Raw genomic sequence first — 20,349 nt, 5'->3', positions numbered from 1 at the left:
CTATTTCACGCTGTTGGGCGTACCGCACGCCGCCGATCGTGGCCAAGTCTCCGGTGAACCAAAGACGGTCACAAACGGCGCACGTGGCACCGAATGGGTTGCCGATGAACTCTCGTTGAAAGCTCGCCGTCGCCTCCGGCAAACGTTCTAATGGTGTGCAGTCGCAGCGGCGTGCATCGCGCTTGCGTTGCACTTCAATGGCCCGATCCTCATCGGTGGTATTCGCCCGCCGGCGCCGGTCGCACCGACGCTTTTGCTCACTTCGGCACTCCAGGCGGGCAAGCTGCTCTTCTTCCGCGAGGGAGTCGCAGCCACTCGACGTGGTGGAACTCGACGCACCGGCAGCGGCTGCGGCTGCACGATTTGCGGTAGCGGCTTCACGTAGTTTTCGTGCCCATTTGCGCTTCTGTGCGCTTTGGCGCTCCTTCAATTCCCACTCTTCTTCCTCCGAGAAAACGACACGCGTCCGTCCCTTGGCAAGTCCAAAGGGCAACAGCGCTAGCGTGATCTCTATGTCACGAGACAAAGGGGCACAATGATTGGTGGGAAGTGCCACCGCCGAGTATCGCGACACTTGTGAAAGAGGCATCAGCGGTGGCGAGGCGCGGGCGGGTCGAGGGGCTAGGGCCGCCGAAAATCGTTCTACACGTCCTTTTGTGCGCGGACGCGATCCGCCAGAATCTAGCCACATACAGATTCGCTATAAAATGACATTGCGTTCCGATTCCTTTTTGGCCAGCAAAGGCACTTTATGGCCACATGACACGCGCACTCTGGTTGACAGATTAGAATACGACTACTATAGGGCGCGCAAGACTACACAAACTAAAAAAATCGATGCAACACCGACCTGCACCAGGACTGCAAGGATATCAGGCATCGCCCTTGTATTGGATGTGGCTAGGACTTGCTTTCACGAAGAATTAGACAATAAGAGTGGAACGCGGCAGATTTCACAGATCCTTGACTGCTTCTCACGCTTCCTGGCAACTGCAGCGCAGCTTATGTGACCGTAATGTTTACCGGGAAACGCTGGCGGCGAACGCTATGCACGAAGGTGAGCTTTCTGGCAGAAAGCTGGGCCGATCTTCTGTTACTTTTAACATTTCAGTCTGAGAAGATTTACACAAAAAAGCATGCGCTGTCGGTGTTTTGTTTCATGGCATTTGTTTGTGGGCTGTAATTCTCAAACTTCCGAGGAATAACTTTGCAAAGAATACTTTAGTGCCGTATAGAATATTGTTCGTTCACATGACGCCACCGCAGACTACGGCGCCGGACGCCGACACCGGATTTTCTGCGACCCTTAATGCTGTCGCGTTAAAAAGTTACAGTGACGTTTCACTTCGCGAACGCGGGTTACGCGCAAGTGTATACAAGCCACGAACATGCGCAGCGAGCACCACGGCATCGAAGCACAAACGGAAAGGGCGCGAACGCGGTGACGGACGCTACATTGATCTCGATGGTGCAACGTCATGGTGTGCCACATGGCAACGCCTCCTATAATATGCGTTGCACAGGGAAAGCGCATATTGCTACACAACCAAAAAAATTACACCATCTTCCCGTAGGGGAACCCTGAGTAGTATGCGAAGCAGCCATGGGGTCGACTCAAGTTCCCATTAGTTTTCAGATCGGCCTGTCGCCGCTGCCGTTTCGTGGCAGCCGCTCGAGCCCTCTTCTCCGCGACGTCCACAGCGCTGACACTGGCGTTGACGCTGGCGCTGCCCGTGGCACTCATCGCGGCGTCGCGGAAGGAGAATAAGAGGACGAAGTGAATGATGATGAGTGGGCGAAGCACCGGGGTAGGGTGGCTAGAATTGGGAGGTGTAAAAAGCGGCCGCGGAAACCGGTCCCCAAAGCGCGCCGGTGCCGCAAGGCGCGCTGTACGCGGGGGCGCGGGGGCATTGTACGCGAGGTCTATGGAAAACAGGGATGCAGACGAAATCAGCACTGGGGACATATAGAACTTTCAAGCACGAAATTGCCAAAGAAAATATCTACGATAATTCTAGGGGAAGCTCTTTGTTGTTTGAAGCCAGGACGGCCGTAGAGTGGAGCAGACGGCGTACTGCGTAGCGCTGCTCGCGCCCGACGAATCTCGCTCGTGCTACTTTGTGCGCACCAGTTCTGAGTATTAAGTGTTTTTCTTTCTTTTTTTTCTGAGCATCTGCACTAACATATGGCACACTCTAATCGTGCAGCTTGTTCTTCTCGGATGCCCGTGAAAGCATGCGCGTCGAGAGGGGACGGAGTGAGACGTGGCGCGTACCAACGAGAAACTGGATTTGATGACGAGGTTCGACACGGCACAAGAGCACCTGATTTAGAAGCGAAAGTGTATCAGAGAGCTACACATTCATTCAGATCGTGTTAGGCTCCTCCTTTCAGGTGCAGAAATGTCAGGACACGGATCTTTCTTTACATTCAGCAATGTAAACATTAGCCAAGGGTTGAATGCACCACCTTTTTTTTTCTTTGCGGAAACAAGTGCCGCTCAAAAAAAAAAAAAAAACACCAATAGTGCAAATGAAAGGATATATTAGCTTATGCATTATAGTTACAGTTATAGAGAAATTAACCAAACTTTTATGTCAGAAACAAACTTTATTCCAGACTCGAATATTCAGAACTTTTCCAGATAGCAACTTAGCATTAATTTTAATTCCAATATACTTTAGTGTCATGCCGTTTTCCCCATTACAATTATGAATCGCTGCAACTAATTCAAACCATGTTTTTAATGTTTTATTCCCATTGTTAAATGCTTGCCTGCTCCTTTGCAGAAACATGTATTTAGACCCGTTACATGCCACTGGTCTCAAAATTGTGTGTACATTTTCTCTGCACACAGAAAAGTTGAATTAAAAGAATTCCAGAGCCCTTCCACTATTGTGAAGATGGAAGCCAGCGAAGCTGTGACTATGGTGGGTCTGCTGTAGTAAATATTGCTATAGTGAATTTATATATGATTATCTTAAGTGGTACGGGGGAAAAGACGTAAGCAATATATTTACGGGATATTTACAATAACTGTAGCGGCTGACAAGATTGTAGTTGTTGGTGTCGCCTAGCTCGCGAAATTAATAGCATCGATCGTCTTCTTTGGAGTAATCGTACACGTCTTCTTCATCAGCCAGTCACAATATTGAGCGTCTTCGGCATGTTAGTAAAATAGCAAGGACACCGGTGTCTTGTTTTCGCACGGCGCGATGGCCAAGTATTGCGTTTGCTGCGTCAAGTCCGCCCGCGACGCCGACGAGATCTCTCCCGCTCCTCCTCTCGGCGGCTCATGCCCACATTTCCAATGCGGGTATGCGCCACACGTGATTTTATTATCGTTAATAATGACGTAACTGACGAGCATGTGACGTTATTGATGTCATGACCTATCAGTCATGTTACTCATCCGTTTTGACACCTGTGAGAGCAGCATTCCGGGCAAGTTGGTAATCCATTACTCAAGTATTACTTGAGTAATGAATGTATAATATAATGGAGTAATGGAATACAAGTATTACTTGTATCCATTACTCAATAATAGTTGAATAATTGACACCTGTATTAAGGCACAACTGGGAGAAAGCGCCACGCACATGGAGCCGAAATGCTGATGATGCTAGTTTTCTTTTCTTTCTTTCCTTTTTTTTTTACACGCGGACACGATCCTGGGGCAATTACTAGCCCTTAATAGCTTCGCTGTAAAACACATGTATGCAGCAACAAGTTTAACTTTCCAAGAGAAGTTTACTTTATTCTCTTGGAGTTGCCTGTCAGATCTCGGTATTGCGCGAGCCCACTTTTGAAACACGTCTTTGCACGCCGGTGCTGGGAACAATGATACTTTTTCGGCGGACGACCGGTACCCAGAATTGCACTCAGGAACGAAGCACCAGCGTTCAGTTTTCTTCTTCGTTTTAGAGTGCATCTTTACTACAGCTCACAAATGCATGACCCACGTAAAAAAAAAATCACGTAACCGATTAAAAAAAACGACGCAACAGCAACCCCGTGATGCTGTCCTACAGGGAATCTGCGACGGCGGTGGCGGCACGGCCCCGCGCCCCCTGCAGCAGCGCCCCTAGCGGCAGCGGCGCACCGAGGGACCCTGTCTGGCAAGGGAAACGCGCCGCGCTTTTCACACCTCCCAATTCTAGCCACCCTAGCCGAGCGCCCACCAGCTGCGCGCTACTGCGCATGCGCCGTGACGTCATCCCGGCGAGTCGTCTGCTACGCGCCGCCCGTACACTGTGCATAGCTTTCGCCCCACTTCCCCTACGTGTGCTAGGACTGCAAGTGCTTCGCGAGGCGTTCCCCGATGCCACGGACCACGAGGAAATGCTTATACACTTCGTATAACTTGGCATCACTTGGCATTACTTGGTATAACTTAGCATCACTTCGTATAGCCAGGACCAGCTAGAAACCGATCAACTCCGCTGTGTCTTTAGCCTTGCGGCACTAGTGCAAGCTACCCCGATTTCTTTTTTTTTTTTTGTTCTGTTCACACAAACTATCGGTGATCATAGCAGCATTTTGGCAAGCCCATGAACTAGTCCATGGAACTGGAGACGCAAAGGCATCGGTGCCACCATATTGTAATGCCTCATTGAATTGGGCCACACAAACGTGAAACTTCAACGACCATGTTCTAGTAAGCTGCACATGTAAAGGTGCTGGAAGCAGCAATCATCGAGGTATGTAGTTTTTTTTTCCCTTTCGGCGAGGACACTGATGCAAAACGAAAACATTCCTAAACTTTGGTTGAAGAAAGTTTCAGGGGATGTCATTACCACGTGCTGCTAGAACTCTATGCTGCCCGATGCAGCAGCAATGCAGCACAACATTGTTTGGAGGGTGCTGTAGCCATCGATCAAAAGAAGCTAGCTTGCGCGCATATTAGTAAGCTTAACTGGCACAACTTTGAAAAGTCAACATGCTAGAAGGGCACTAAGAGAAAAATTTCAATTCAATTACTACTTGTAGTAACTAAACATTATGGGCAATGTGTGCCATTTTTTAACAGACAAAGCAGCAAAAGGCCACGAAAATCCTTGCACTGATGCTTCATGCTATGAACTGTAGCTTTTCTGTTGGAGCCCTTGACTGTCGTGAACGCATTTATAGAACCACCGCGCAGCTTATCCGAAGATACCATACAGTGGGTGCAAGGTGGCTAGTGTTGTGGCTCGGAATGGTGTAGCTTAAAGAACACGTAAGGGCTACCACAGAAAAAGCATATAGTACCTCCAGTAAGAGAGACGTAAGGGGTAGACCTATTGGTGCATTGGTGGGAGGAGGCACATGCGCTGGTAAGAGTGCTAAACTTCAATGCCACCTATGTTGTACACCATGAAGCTTGAAATGGCAGGACAGTTAGTAGGATGGCCTTATCAGGCAAGTTGGCACTCCTGTTTATTTTCCTGCACGTGATGTCGACAGATATCTTAGTGGCAGCACATGCGAGCTGCGCAAACCAAGCTAGAGCAGGTATCTGAAGTATGTGCACAATTCTTCCAATGGTTGCTCAGTGGTGACCTTGCCGATGATCCTGCCCACTTGGCCCATAAAAATACCCAGACAGTTTGCGTACCCTTCTTGAGGATACACTGTGAGTGGTCTTCGTTTACTTGCCCACACCAAGATGCGAAGTTTTCGGAATACCCCAAATTTTTCAAGCTGTCATCTCCACAAACGTAACCTTTCATTGAGGCTGAAAATGTCATCACACATTTCCCACTGTGGTGCAGCCTTAGTGTGATGCATCTGGTTAGGGGTGGGTAATTCTCTTTCATTATTGAAATGGTGAATACACATGCATGACTCGTGAAACTATGACGAGGCAACTGAACATGCGTGGTGTTTTCTCATTCATATGACAATGAAAGAGACGTTCGTCGAACTGTGTTAAACTGGCTAGATCATAGACTTTTTCCCGAGACAAAGAATCTTGGACCATGGCCCTACGCATTGAAGGTTGACAAAGCAATGTGGCCGTTACTACAGTTTATGAAGTCGACCAGCCTCAGCGACCGATCGTAGGCGTGACAAACAGCCACACTAGTCTGCAACGCTAGTTCCTCCCTCTTTGCTTCTTTGTTTCTTTTCATCCCTGTGTAGGATAGCAAACCGGACACATGTCTGGTTGACCTTCCTACCTTTCCTTTCTCTCTGCTTCTCTTGACACCATTATCACTGCCTACTGACAAGAGTTGCTGCTCAAAAATTATTACTCAAATAATTTTTTGATTATGCAATCGGGTGCATTCTCGAATTCCAGTGGACTACCTGTGGCTGTACATCCTGCTGCCCAGCATAGCAACTGTGGCCCTGATTGGCCTTTTGCTGGGCATAGCATGCTTCCGGCGCCGTGCAAAGCCGTCACCGCCACCTTCAGCCAAGAGCTTTGCTGGAAAAGCTGCCCTTCGAGGACCTGCCCAACAGAACCTCGAGTTGGGGCGACTATTGCCTCGGCCAACAAGGCAAGCTTTTTTTTTATGTTGCTTTGGAATACATCAAATAGTTTTGTGCTAAAAGCCTTCTTTGTAGCTTCTACATTATATCAGAGTGCAATTATTTATCACATTTACTATTTCACTTCTATGACACAATGCTGGGGCCATTTACTATTGTCAATTAAAACTACGGCATAATAGAAGCCACTTGCCGATTAAGTCGAACCTCGAGATACTGAACGCGAGGTATAACGAATGATCGGATATAATGAAGTAAATTGAAAATATTTCTCATCAATATCAACACGTAACAAATACATGCTTACAACAAGCATTAGACATAACGAAGGTATGTTCTCGTTGAACGCGGCTTTCATGTAGCGCACCTCTCGATTTGGCTCTGTACTGTGTGAAATACTACTGTTCATGCAAATTCCGTAATCTTATTACTGCATATGATCCTATTCTGGTCATACACCACCCACCCCTCACTTGATAGCCAGTCTGTTGCTTTCACAGACTATCAGTTACGTATAGAGAAAAATGTGTACGTGCACATATGTCCGCGTACACATCTTTCTATGCCTACTGTGTGACAGAAATTTTCACTAACAGAATGAAAATCGGTCCTGCCTAGTGCTGCAACATGCTCCAAGAGGTTATCAAACAGAATAGTATGACTAAGGTTGTGTAAACCAACTGATGTTTGCTGTCCTGGTAATGTCGTTGTTTAAATGAGCAGCTGCTTACGTCCAGCAATTACTGTACATGATTAAACATTTCACTTATAGAAGTAATAACGCTAGGACAAACTACGGCTCACAAATGCTACATTAGGTTGCAGAAGGGTTGAAAATTGAGCTTGTTGGTACATTTTGCAACTTATTTGGAGGAGTGCTAAATGACGGGACAAGGAAAAGACTACACAAGGATGCAGACCAAGAACTAGTTCTTATTTGAAGGAGCATATGTGCTCTACGCTGATGCAAATAGCTCCTTGTCACATCATATAGTGCTCCTCCAGATAAGCTAAATTAGATTACATTTCTTAAATAAAATATTGAACATACATTTATAAACTGTAAATTTGGAAATACTAATAAAATGAAAATGAGATGAATTACTCGTATGAGTTGCGCTTTCTAAGACATGGACACAGGAAGGCACACAGATAAACCAATGGGAGCGCTCCGGTTGTTTATCGATGTACTTTCCTGTGTCCGTGTCTTAGAAAGCACAACCCATACCAGAATGCAATTCCAACTTGGCCAAGAAACAGCACTCTTATAGGTCAGTTATTCCTGGCCTGTTACTCACACCTCGAATCTCATAAAGAACCGTCTTTTCTCCTTGCATAATAGCACTCTTATATAGTGTTCTTTATTGCATATATATTGTTCATTTCGTCAGTGTTCTGGAAGTCTGATGTCTTCGTAATTGTCTATATTTACTTGTCTACATTGTCTACATTTCTGTTCCACTATCACAGCTTGTGCGCAACTGTCATCCGAGGTGGGAGTGCATTGTCAAGCGCTGCTGCCTCTTGTCCTTCCTTGCTATATGTGAAGATGCACACTCGAATAAAGTCAATCAAAAAGAGACTGATATTTGCTTAAACCTTCTGGCTTCCTCCAGCGCTTAACATTCTGCAATCCTTAAACAGGGCTCCTGAGGTATCAGCTGCACGAATCCGTTTCCATGAGGAGCTGGGTGAAGGAGCATTTGGCAAGGTGTACAGAGGAGAGATGCTACCCGCCAAGCGTGACTGCAGTGCCCCCGTGCCAGTGGCCATAAAGACACTGAAGGTAAGGGGCTTCCTTGAATCCAATTTGATCTGAGCATGCCTGAATTCATTGCACAGTGGTTGGGCTTAGTGAACTTGAAATTCTCAACAGCCTGAATTCGTAAGTGTGTGTGTGTACCTTCTTGCTCCTGAGAGTTGTGAATACTATTCCGACTCTCGTCAGAGTAGTCAAGAGTAGTTCTGAGCAAGTACTTTCTTTTTCAACATCATTTATATCTCAGTGAGGCTTTATGTGCGTTACTGAAGTAATGCAAATGCATAACTTCAATACTTCAGTGTAGTAGAAATTTTTTCGAGTGGTACGACCTCGCCTCTCTGCCCGACGCAATCTGTGTTGCCAGTAGCAGTGGTCACATTCTGGAGCACAGCCTTGTCTGACCCGGGGGGAAGGGGGGTATTCTGTGAGTGTCCACTTAGTGGACTCTCCATTTCAACTGCTGCTGACTGACTGGAGCTGTACGAGCGAAAAGGAGACTGGCTGGGGAAGCCCGTCTCCTTGTCAGGGATGCCACAGATCAGACAATGAGCACAGCAGCAGCCGAAACGGAGAGTCCACTAGGTGGACACTCACAGAATACCCCCTCGCAGATGCACGCTCCAGACTCGCCAAACACATGCACCAGGTCGGCCGTGACCGGAGCTACGGTTTGCTAGACATGTTCGATAGTGAGTGAAACTAACACAGCCGCTGCAAAGCACCACGTCGCGCACCATGAGCGATAAGACGCTCGGAGCACGTCGGTAGGTGCACTGCCCACGTGTTCCAGTCGACTGCAGTTAAAAGTCTCACGCACGATGCAGGAAAATGCGGCCATGAAGACGCAGCAGGACTTCCAGCGGGAAGCCGAGCTGATGAGCGACCTGCAGCACCGCAACATTGTCTGCCTGCTGGGTGTGTGCACCAAGGAGGAGCCCCTGTGCATGCTCTTTGAGTACATGCCTCACGGAGACCTGCACGAGTTCCTGGTGGCACACTCGCCACGCTGCGAGGGCACCACTCAGGTGCTCGACCTGGCCGACTTCCTCCACATCTCCAGACAGGTCTGTGGTGCCTTCCATTCTCGATTTATATTAAGACACTTTCATTTGCCGATACACTAGTGCAAGATAGCTGCTTGCGATGCACTGCAAGTATATCCCTTTGTTATCACCCCAGCAGGCATAATTTATGGGGAAAAGCGGGGAAGAAAGTTCACAAGCCGAGCATAAAACACTACTTCCAGTGACCGAAATATAATGGTGCAATCTGCTTCAACAATATTTACGAAACCTGAAACTTCCTATTTTTTATACTGTATAGGTTGCTGATTCACACTGAGTTGACATCTTATATATGCAATGCCAGTAGGAAAAGCCAATTGCTATAATCACATAGACCAGTAAACTGATGCCTGCTTATATACAGATGCTGATGCAGTTTCTGTAACTTTATACAGCTTAGGAAAAAACACACATCCCTCATTTCCATCTGGGAAGTGCATATGTTATCCACAACGTGTGCAAGAGCAAGCCTACAGCACTGTCCCACAGAACTGAAGAAAATAGCCTAGCACTATATCAAACACAACCATAGCAGCTATTGACAGGTTTATGTTATCACATTTTCTATTCCTCACAAACACGCACATTTCCTTGCCCGCAGGCATCAAAAAGTTGACTTTGCCGCAATATGCAGACAGAGCATTTTGCATGTTAAAAGGCAATACCAACAAGGGAAAAAACTTCTGCATTGGTTTAGATAAAATAAGATCCTTCCATGTTATGTGCATACAAATCTTCATATACAGAACTACACTACTTGCAGGGCACAGATTACCTCATTGCACCTACTTGGCAAGCAGGATAATCTGCAGCACATGATAAGCCTGCATGGTCTGACTATCAACGTCACATGCTTCCCAGGTTGCCGCCGGCATGGAGTACCTGTCGGCGCACCACTACGTGCACCGCGACTTGGCAGCACGCAACTGCCTCGTCGGCGAGGCGCTCACGGTCAAGATCTCCGACTTCGGCCTGTCGCGCGACGTCTACTCGTCCGACTATTACCGCGTCCAGTCCAAGTCGCTGCTGCCAGTGCGCTGGATGCCGCCGGAGTCCATTCTGTACGGCCGCTTCACCACCGAGAGCGACGTGTGGTCCTTCGGCGTCGTGCTCTGGGAGGTGTTCAGCTACGGCCTCCAGCCGTACTACGGCTACGCCAACCAGGAAGTCATCGACCTGGTGCGTGCGCGCCAGCTGCTGCCCTGCCCCGAGGACTGCCCGCCGCACCTGTATGCGCTCATGGTCGAGTGCTGGCACGAGGTTCCCAGCCGGCGGCCGCAGTTCCGCGAGCTGCACGCGCGCCTCTGCTCGTGGCAGGCTCTGCACGCACGCAGCGCCAGCCTCAGCACTCACGGCAGCAACCACACGGGCTCCACGTCGGTCAGCCACAAGGGCGGTGGCAGCCCGCTCCTGGGCGGACCACCCGGAGGCGCCATTTTGGTGGACAGGCCCGCCACGCCGCTCGGAGGAGGAGGAGGGATGACCCGGGGCCCACCCTGCCCGCTCCAGAACCCGCCGCCCCCGCCGCCGCTGTCACACTTTGGGCCGCCGTACAACGCGCTCGACACCAGGGTGTCCAAGGTCTGACAGATCCCCCGCAGCTGCTACTTTGTGTGAGCTGCGTAGATCTGTCTCTCCCTCCCAGAAGGCATTGCTGAGAGTGTCTTGCCTCAGGGAAGTTTCAATGCTGCGTTACCCACCAATGGGCTCGCCACGTCGAAACGGACTGGAGAAAATCCACCGCGGCCAAAGCCGCGGGAGTCGGTGCTCGTGCGCGGCAGCTACTTCTTGTGAGCTTAACGTACCCTTTCCCAGTTGGGTGCCTGCCGTGTGCACCCCCCCCGGAGACCTCGTAGCAACCTCACGACGGCAGAGCGCCGAGTAAAACTTTGGCGTCTGAAACGTCGACAACTTGAGAACTGCTCGTGCCTGGCAGCTGAGTCAAGTGCCGGTCCCTTGAACAAACGGTTGCGGAAGGTTCCCTCAGGATGTCGCCGACAACAGAGCGAATCGCGACTGTCTCGGCGACAGCAGTGTGGCGTGGCCTTGTGACTCGTGTGCCGCATTGAGTGCTTTGACAACTGGTCGACCACCGACAAACGAACTTCAGCAGTGGACACAGCACCCCGAGCTTCGGCAACGACGCCTCGGAGAGCACATGAATGTGGCCAAAGTCAGCTAACACTGCCACAGCAAAAGACACTTTGCGCGGAGGAGCGTGTGTATGCTCTCAAACAGCGAAAAAGTATGCTATACGAGATAGAACAAAGAATCACAGAAATGCTTCTCTACCATTTATAAATTGCACACAGTACCGTGGATATCACGAAAAGTGTCAGAAGAATACTCATCTAAATGAAACACTTTTGTGTTCATTTGTCTTAGCATGGGTAACGTGTCTTCAAGAAATGAGTCCTTCACATTTTTTTACTGTCACAACTCGATGCTGACGCACGTATGTATATCTGCAATAAGAGACGTGTTCCTAAGCTTGTTTTGATAAGGCAGCAAATATTTTGCCATCACTGTCACAATTCTTTTCTTTCTTGCATTGAACGCATCCAGCTTCAGTTGGCCTTGAATGTGTCGCCGGTGTTCTTTGAGCAATCAGTGTGTCAGTATTATAGAAACAGCCGGGTGCTATTTACAGTCAGTACTAATGCCGTACTTCCAAGCATTGATAGATGTGCGAAAGATGCCGCTTCCCGGTGTGTCTCATTTGCCAGCTTCTGCAGTGCTAACAGTGCCCGACATACAGCACAGCACAGTAATAGTCACAGGTGGACTGCAATGAAATTTAACATTGGCTAGACTGGTAAAAAAATGTGTATTATATATATATATATATATATATATATATATATATATATGTGCTGCTGAAGCAATCTTAGCAAAGTTGCAGGGCTGGTACAATTCTAATTTTCTCATTAGCAGCCTTTAAATAGCAGCCAAGTAAACGATGCTTTCGGCTGGTGTTTAGAGGATGTGAAAGTCCTAGCACTTTGCCTCAGATATTTTTTGCTGCACCATGGGCAGCCACGGGCAGCACCTAATTTCAGAGGTCATGCCAAGAAGTCGCATGTTCCGAGTGGTGCATGACTTAATTCCAGCAAGCGGTAACGGTGTCGCTTTTTTTCTGTTTCAGTGTCAAAAACAACTTTCGTGAGCCTTTCAGAAAGCATCCACTCGTATTTAAAACGTAAAGTTTAGCACAGAATCTGCTCTGTATCAACATACTAATCTGAAACTAGGCTTTTTTACGCAGCTGAAAATTTTGTTGCAGTTGACCTTTTAAAGGGGAACCATCTCATCATAGACATTAGATGTACTGTTTCCACGAGAATGTTCACTTACATCATGGCATGTGATGGCTTGCGCAGTTTTTCTCGTCTGGCAAAGCTTAAGAAGAAACCTTCGTTAACCTTAAGCCTACATGCATGCAATGCAGACTGAAATGATCACACTTTTTTACCTCTTTGGGAACCCAGCTCCCAAGAAACTTCCAGTCTCGCCTGTGGTAAACGCATCCACTAAATTTTGCAGGTGCGAAAGGTGCTGTGCGATATGTCATTCCAATGGCGGCCATATTTATGAAAATACATTTCATTCTTTGTTCTTGTGGTTGAAAGTAGCGTGAAAAAAACAAATTGCAAGAAAGGCACTAAAAACCGCTCACCTGGACTGATTCAGCGACATGAGATAAATATGAAGAATACACGAAAAGCACAGTACGTGCACGAATTAAGCTATCATATCAGCGGTTGTCAAAAGTGCATGTCAACGAAAACTATCTTCACCGGTTTATAGACAGATTGCCAATATTCCAGCTCCTTTATATTAATAATTGCTTCCAGTATGTATGATTCCTACTTTTGCCAAAAATTTGAATCTAGCCCAAGTGGGGGCTTACAGCTGTCACTTCCTTCATTCCTTTATTTTCTTTTTGCCTTTAGTCACTGGGCTTAGAGGCCACTGCACCACCATTATCGCCAAAGAGTGGCCACTTGGCGTGAGGGATAGGAATTGAACAATGAAAAAGGCACCACCAGCTTCTGGCTATGTGTATTTTAACAGAAGCCAGTTACGATAGAGAGATGCACGGGAAGGCCTGAACAGCTAACTTCTGCCCCACAAAACTCTCGATTGCATAGATTCTCCACTGGAATAATGCAAAATTTGCGGATACCCACAGTCATACTCTGCACTGCGCTGTAGTTAAAGCTCACTGAGAAGAGTTAAGGCAATGCAGGAGCCTTACCTGTCACATTGCAGTCACCATCACGGCATCAGCAAAACCCAACTTTAATCTCACATTTGAGCACAACCACATCTACTGATCCACTTCAAGGTGTTCCTCAATCGCGACTCAAAGTTTGTGAGCTAGGCCACTTGTATACTCACATTTCATTGCGAGCCTGAACACACCCCAACAATGCCAGTCATCGCTGCGAGAACCGTGACATGCCATTTACATAAATTTACACGAACTGATTTTACAGTGACTTTTTACTGCCTTTTCTTTACACATAGTTTACAAAGCGTGTCTGCAGCCCATTTGTAGAGAAATGTGTTATTGCTACTTTAAGCTCTCTTTTGTTACACGAGAACCGCCATGTTTGTGTTTTTACCCATTTGATGTTGTGCTGTCACCCTGTATTGCCAGAACTTGCGTGACGTGGTTCGAGGAGCAATAAGAACACTCAGATTACACTAAGGGCACACCATGAAGCTGTTCCGTCATTCAGAGCAGCCTCAAGAGAAAAAAAAGTGCGGCACTCCTTGTCACACACTCTACCGTCACTTTATTATTCTTTTCATTGTGCCATGTGTTGTTCTACACAAAAAACATGTTTTGTGCAACTAGTCCTTTAGTAGTAAACACTGTGTGTAAAAAAAAAAGTTTACGTGCTTATCTTTGGAGACGCCGTGAAATGACTTCAGACATTGTTACGAAACTATGTGAGCAGTGTCCCATGTTTTCATGTCCACAAGCCTGCACCAGCAATTACACAAACCTCAGAAAAGTAAAGAAATAAAAAATAGCCAGATATTTCTGATGCTTAAATTTATAAACCCAAAGGCAAGCTTTTGATTTGAATGTGCTGTCAGAGCAGGGGCTTTTGGGTGTGACTTCACAGCACTGCAGATAGCACCGCCATGAACAAAATGAAAGAATTAAAATTCGTTTATAAGCAGCACTGTACACTGTGCTTATATAGTTTGAGAGAATGACTAAACATAGAAACAGGCACATAGATTAACTTTTGTTAAGTGCTATGCCCATAACCAAGTTCCAGACACTAAAGGGCAGAGAATGCTTAGCTCCTTGCCAGCTTCTTCATGTTGCTGGCCTCTGTCAGGATCACTGACATCTGATAAGAAATTGCTGTGAAATACTGTACCACCCCCCCCCCCCCTCCTCAGAGTGTAGATAGTTTCAAACATTTAACGTTAACTGCTATTTGTGGATCATGTATGCACTCTACCCTAGTAAATAACATAATGTTCGAACAGTGCTGCCGCACAATTCGACGACTGTTTCGTTACAATGTTCTGAAGCCTCTTCAGGGTCACATTATCTCTGCTTTTGATAAAAACTTTTATGAGTTGACAATAATAGTATATAAAGTCTTCGCGTTATACAAGAAGTGTCCCGTCAAGACACAGCAAGGACATTAAGTGCGACAACCTCTTGTACAGTGGCACTAAGCGGTCAACATTAAGGCCGGACCTGCGATGTCTCCTTGCACATGCGGTTGATGTGAGAACAAAAGAGATACGAACAACGAAGAAAGTCTCTGAATACCAGTATAAGCAATTTTGCGAAAGGAGTGTGATCTCCACTGGTGGTTACAGAATAGACTTTTTCAAACAATCTGTGAATACTTCACTATGTAACTAGACCTTTACTTAATGTGAAAAGCCTTCATTTCAAAAACAGAACTCCCATAAAAAAAGAAAGAAATGAGAAGGCTTGCACATTGTAATATGTTCTAGCTTTCTGTGGGCCACACGAATATTTATAATTTTCAAAAACAACACAGGAGTTCATTGGAGCATGTATCTGCGCAATGCTATCAGCGATGCTTTCGATGTTGTTTGCTGGAAATGTTAAACCCCATTTGTTGCTACCCGTTTTTGCACAGTCAGAATACATGGACGCACGTGGAGTGTCCTAGTATATTACGTATGAGCACAAAGAAAACATATCACAGTGCTACAAGAAACACGTTATGCGTCAAGAAGTGCTTGTGGAATGCAGCTACTATGGTTGGGAGGTTTGCTTAACAATACAGTTGAATGCTGTTATAACCAAGACACGTTCAATATGAAAATACCTTCGTTGCATCCAATATTTATTATAAGCATATATGTATGTGTCAAGCTCTAGTGTCGGTCAGACACATTTTAGATTTACTTCGATATATTGAATAATTGATTGCCTCCGTGTTCGCTATATCCTGGTTCGACTTTGCTTTGTCAGGGCAAGCACGCTTGTCAGTATCTTTGAAGAGAAACAATGCTTCATAGACTTCATCAGTCCAAACATGAATAGAAAATTTAAACTTTCCTTACTCAGATGTGTAGTCAACAAACTACATTACCAATTAATGCTTCCTGCAGGACTTCACAGTGAGCATCACTATCACGAATTGCTGCACAAAAACTCAAATTATTGGGAAGATAAAGTAACAAAGTTTAAGCAATAAAATGAGCAACAGACCAACAGTGGCATTGCACAGACTCAACTCAGCTGCAAAAGTCAACACACGACGGGATCCATGAAAGGGCCAATTATTTTTGCAGCCTCAGAATGCAGCCTTGTATCTAGAGCTCCTGCCTGTACTACTAAATGCGAACAGCAAGTCTTGGACGGTTTTACTGGCTATGGTCATAAATTGCTCAGAAATTCATCAGCACTTCTCTCGATGCTATGCTCCATAACCTTATGCGCTTGACTGTACCTTTGGCACAAAAAGAGGCATAAACAAGTCAGTAACAACGTAAATGTCTTTTTCCACTTCCATGTTTGCCAAGCTTTGCTACAACAATTCTATTCACATTCCAGTATGAAGAATTGACACCAAGGAACGTTTAAAAGCCAGCCCCACACTCTGACCCAATCAACTGTAAAAGGTGTTGCAATGACTTTTCGCCCAATTCGAACTTCAATTTCTGCATGTAGTGCACTTTGATGAAAGGAAACAGTGCAGCCACTATCCGATTTATAAGGCAACATAAATTCAAGTAACAATGTGCATAGTTTCAGAAAGGTCAAATGCACTACTTATTATAACATAAATAGTGACGTAACGTACGTGCATATATCTGACGAAGGGAGCACTGCATTCAATTTCATGTAAGTGCAGTGAATTGTGCGCACAATGATTCTAAAAGCAGGCTAGATGTTAAATAAAATTGTAACATTTTACATCTAGAATAATATCAGCCAGCTGGTGTTCTTTAACCCTTTCTGTGCCACGTTATTATCCCAAATTGTGACCAAAAATGCCCAACTTATTTTTAAAGATCCCATTGGCCAACAAGTTATACCTCCTCAGAAAAAAAAACATTTTCGCTTCTGCTATCACAGTGACTGTGTGCTGCCATCTACCGAAAGTATGGTTAAGCACACAGATAAAACTAAACTGGTACACGGCATTGCTGGAAAATAAGGAGCGCCGTTGATGAGCCGAGCTCCTCCTTGGCCGTTTTCACCAGAAATGTGTGAATGAATTCAGTTCATCCAAGGTACAGCAAGGGTTAACACGCCCCCAAATATAAATACGTTGGCCTTTTTGCATTACATCCCCATCGGAAGGACACGACAAATGGAAATCAAACCCACAACCTTGCGCTCCGCGTGAGAACACGATGGCCACTGCCAGGCTAGACGGAGGTTAAACTCCTTAAGTGTTTTATTATTTTGACCAAAAGTGACCTTATTTTGTCTTGTTTTTTAATCACTCATTTTCAAACTGCAATCCATTGAAAACCCTTCTTAAGCTTTTTCGACCAATTTGCTTCATGATTTAGGTGCAAAAATGCTGCACCACTGTCGCGCCAAGTAAATGCCGTCTTCGCTTTCCGAATACACAGTTTAGGCAGAAGCGATTCGAAGACTATCATCATCCTGTTCGTTAAAAGAACAAAACTCCAGTGCATCACTTTCACTGTCAAGAGTTGAGCAGCGGCTTTCATTTGTACGTGCAACTCACACAAGAGCTGGCAGACGTCACCGTTCTAAATCTGCCAAAAGGTGCAAAAAAAAAGTGCGATTCCAGAAAGGCGGTCTCTGAGTGCTGACAAAGTGCTGCCACCTAAGTAGAAGATAACAAATACCGCAATAAAAGTGTCCCTCCAGCGCTGACAAAATGGCTGTCATCTATGTTGTAGAACACAGACTGAATCAATGCAGCCTTTGTGGCGCTGAAAAAGTGTCAATATCTATCTAATAAAACAAGAAAGAGCGAAATAAGTGCAGATTTCAAACGCTGGTACTACAGCCATCAATGTAGTACAAGGAATGCTAAGTGGTTGCGATGAGTTCGTCCAAATCGCTTTGAAACCGGGGTTATTGCCGTTGACTAGCTGAGCTCGTCCAAAACACTCAAGGGGTTAATGATTCCCTTTAGCAATGACGGCTTCTGAAGTCTATTTAACAATGTGACCTGTCTTTTCTGGTTTTTGATCATCTTGTTCTTGTCAACCTGGTGTTGTTTCAAGTCATTGGACGTATTGATTTGTGTGTTTGCAGAATGTAATAATAATGGTACCCCCAGGCCTGGAAACCCCAGCCATAGAGCGTCTATAAGAAAATATCTAAGAAGCAATGATAGTTGCCATAGCAACTGCATTCCACAAGGGCTTGCTGCAGTAGTTAGGTGACAACACATCACTACACTCACTCACACCACAACAGAGGCGAATGTAATATAATGTGTGCAAAAAAATATGCGCATTTGTGTGTGCATGCATGTGTGCGTAAATGCATTTGCTACTTTCAAGGTGACGTCGACAGCCGCTGGCTGACGTCCCTTTCATCTCAACCCCCGAACCTGCCTTCTTGCCCCCCCCCCCCCCCCCCCCCCCCCCCCCATGACCTTTTTTTTTTTGCACTTCCCGAAAGGTGCTCTCCTGCGATGCTCTTGCAGCGCGTGTGTCGAACTGTTTGTTCACATTTGTACAAAAGAAAAAAAAACATTTTGCCCGTCAATGTCTGTGACTGGATGTGTTACTCTTTTTATACGTAAAGATTAATAAAGTTAAGTTATGGTGATCACTGTGTTCGTGTCTCTGAATTTTTCATCATGGGCGATCTCTCAATTATTACAATGTGCTCATTTTTAATAATAAAAATAGAAATAATAATAAGCTCGGCACAGCTAAGGACGTTTCCCGAAAGAATTGTGCCTCGATGTTGAGTCCGATAACTAAGGAAACAGGGGACTTGTGAAATTCTACAAAAGCTGGCTCCTCTACTATATTCATTTTGGCCAGGGTAATTATTTTGTGACAATTTATTAAATTTTCTGTTCTTATCACCTTTTAGACTATGTGTTTGATCCTAGTGGTTACAGCAATGTGGCTTCATCTAACCCGATGAAAAAAGGGCAACAAGACTGGAAAACGAAATGGATTGTTGGAAAATATAGCCCCAGAAATGTCGCTCACAGATGCCACCTAGTAAATGCCAGGAAAAGCAATTAGTATTTTCTTAACCAGCTGCATTAGCCCCGCACCATGTAATAGGTCGTGCAGGCTAGCTTACATGATATTTATGTATCTGCAATTTAGTTTTCGCATTGTAGAGAACCACTCAGCTAAACTGCAATGCAACAAAGTGACAAAAAAAAAAGGTGTTTTGGTGGGAGATACTGACCCATATAATAAAGGGATTTCTTTCATTTGGTTTATGACAGCCTTAATTAAAATCCACCATTCCTGGCTGGCTGATCCCCTTCATAATGTGGGCAGAGTGCTGCTCCAACCACTGATGCAGTGCGTAAAAGAGAAAACAAAATGCAACACCCGAGGAAGAGATTGGCTTGTATTGGTCAATCTTTTCCTGTAATGAGCCTAATGTCTCATTACATTTAAACTGGGGGAACATTTATGCCTGTTAAGCAGCTCATGACTGTAAACTTGGAACACACTATACTATTGCTAAGATCATTAGATGCACAAGTGCTTTTGTGCACCTCCTTCATGGCTTCAAGTACTCAGCTTGCGCTCCAGAACACTGCATACTGAATCCTGAGAAAATGCTTTCTTTCTTTTTTTCTGGAGTTCACTTTGAATTCTTGTAAGACGTGATGTTAGTTTCATGACGCACTAAATGGTAGAGCCATACCAGCCAACGCAGTAAAATGAAACACTAAGATGGAAAGTTGGGTGAGTTGGTATAACTGCATTTTTTAATAACTGAGCAAACAGACAACGCACATGCTGAACGCTGGCACAAATAGTGCTCATCCTGTGGCCTCCGTGTTTGTGTGTCTGTTTGTGCTGTTGTTAGTACAAGAAAGAGAAAATTCAAGGTGGAGGTGCATTCCGACCCCTTTCAGCTGTGGGAACAATGAGCACTTGCTGCCTGCCCACAGTGATGTTAGAGTGCACTAGAGCCTTTCTTTGGGTGGCACAACTGCGCCTCTCCGCCTGACACGTTCTGTGTCGAGAGTAGTGGCGGCACTGCTGTCGGTAACTATTGAAGGTATCTATTGAAGGCAACTATTGAAGGCTTCGTAGACACAATCAATAGTTGGCGACGACCACACCATTGCTAGGAGCCCCACTGTGCACGACGCGCATGATAGGATGGGGGGGGTACATTGGCCGGCACACTGCTCTTATAGTATTCTAGTTCACTGTAGTGATGTGAACAGCTTAAAACGCGCATTATATTCCAGGTCATCATCATCATCATCAGCCTATATTTTATGTCCACCGCAGGACGAAGTCCTCTCCCTGCGATCTCCAATTACCCCTGTCTCGCGCTAGCGTATTCCAGCTTGCGCCTACAAATTTCCCAACTTCCATCATCCC

The 20,349-nt window shown here is 45.8% G+C and overlaps 1 protein-coding gene across 1 annotated transcript; it reads left to right on the top strand.

The window, feature by feature from the left end:
• The first annotated feature begins 5,387 nt into the window (after positions 1-5,387).
• On the top strand, positions 5,388-18,583 carry LOC119463522 (inactive tyrosine-protein kinase transmembrane receptor ROR1). Its single transcript, XM_037724361.2, has 5 exons — positions 5,388-5,400; positions 6,284-6,485; positions 8,122-8,263; positions 9,064-9,303; positions 10,165-18,583. The coding sequence occupies exons 1-5, from the start codon at positions 5,388-5,390 to the stop codon at positions 10,888-10,890; spliced, it is 1,323 nt and encodes a 440-aa protein (XP_037580289.1). The 3' UTR covers positions 10,891-18,583.
• Positions 18,584-20,349: the final 1,766 nt, after the last annotated feature.

This window comes from Dermacentor silvarum, chromosome 9, assembly GCF_013339745.2.
Source record: "Dermacentor silvarum isolate Dsil-2018 chromosome 9, BIME_Dsil_1.4, whole genome shotgun sequence".
In the NCBI taxonomy this organism is placed as follows: domain Eukaryota; kingdom Metazoa; phylum Arthropoda; class Arachnida; order Ixodida; family Ixodidae; genus Dermacentor; species Dermacentor silvarum.
This window is presented reverse-complemented; position numbering and strand designations above follow the sequence as displayed.

Excerpts from the sequence above, each read along its gene's own strand:
- LOC119463522 (XM_037724361.2), top strand. Across the intron at positions 6,486-8,121 it reads CTATTGCCTCGGCCAACAAG|GGCTCCTGAGGTATCAGCTG; the intron begins GCAAGCTTTTTT and ends ATCCTTAAACAG. Across the intron at positions 9,304-10,164 it reads TCCTCCACATCTCCAGACAG|GTTGCCGCCGGCATGGAGTA; the intron begins GTCTGTGGTGCC and ends CATGCTTCCCAG.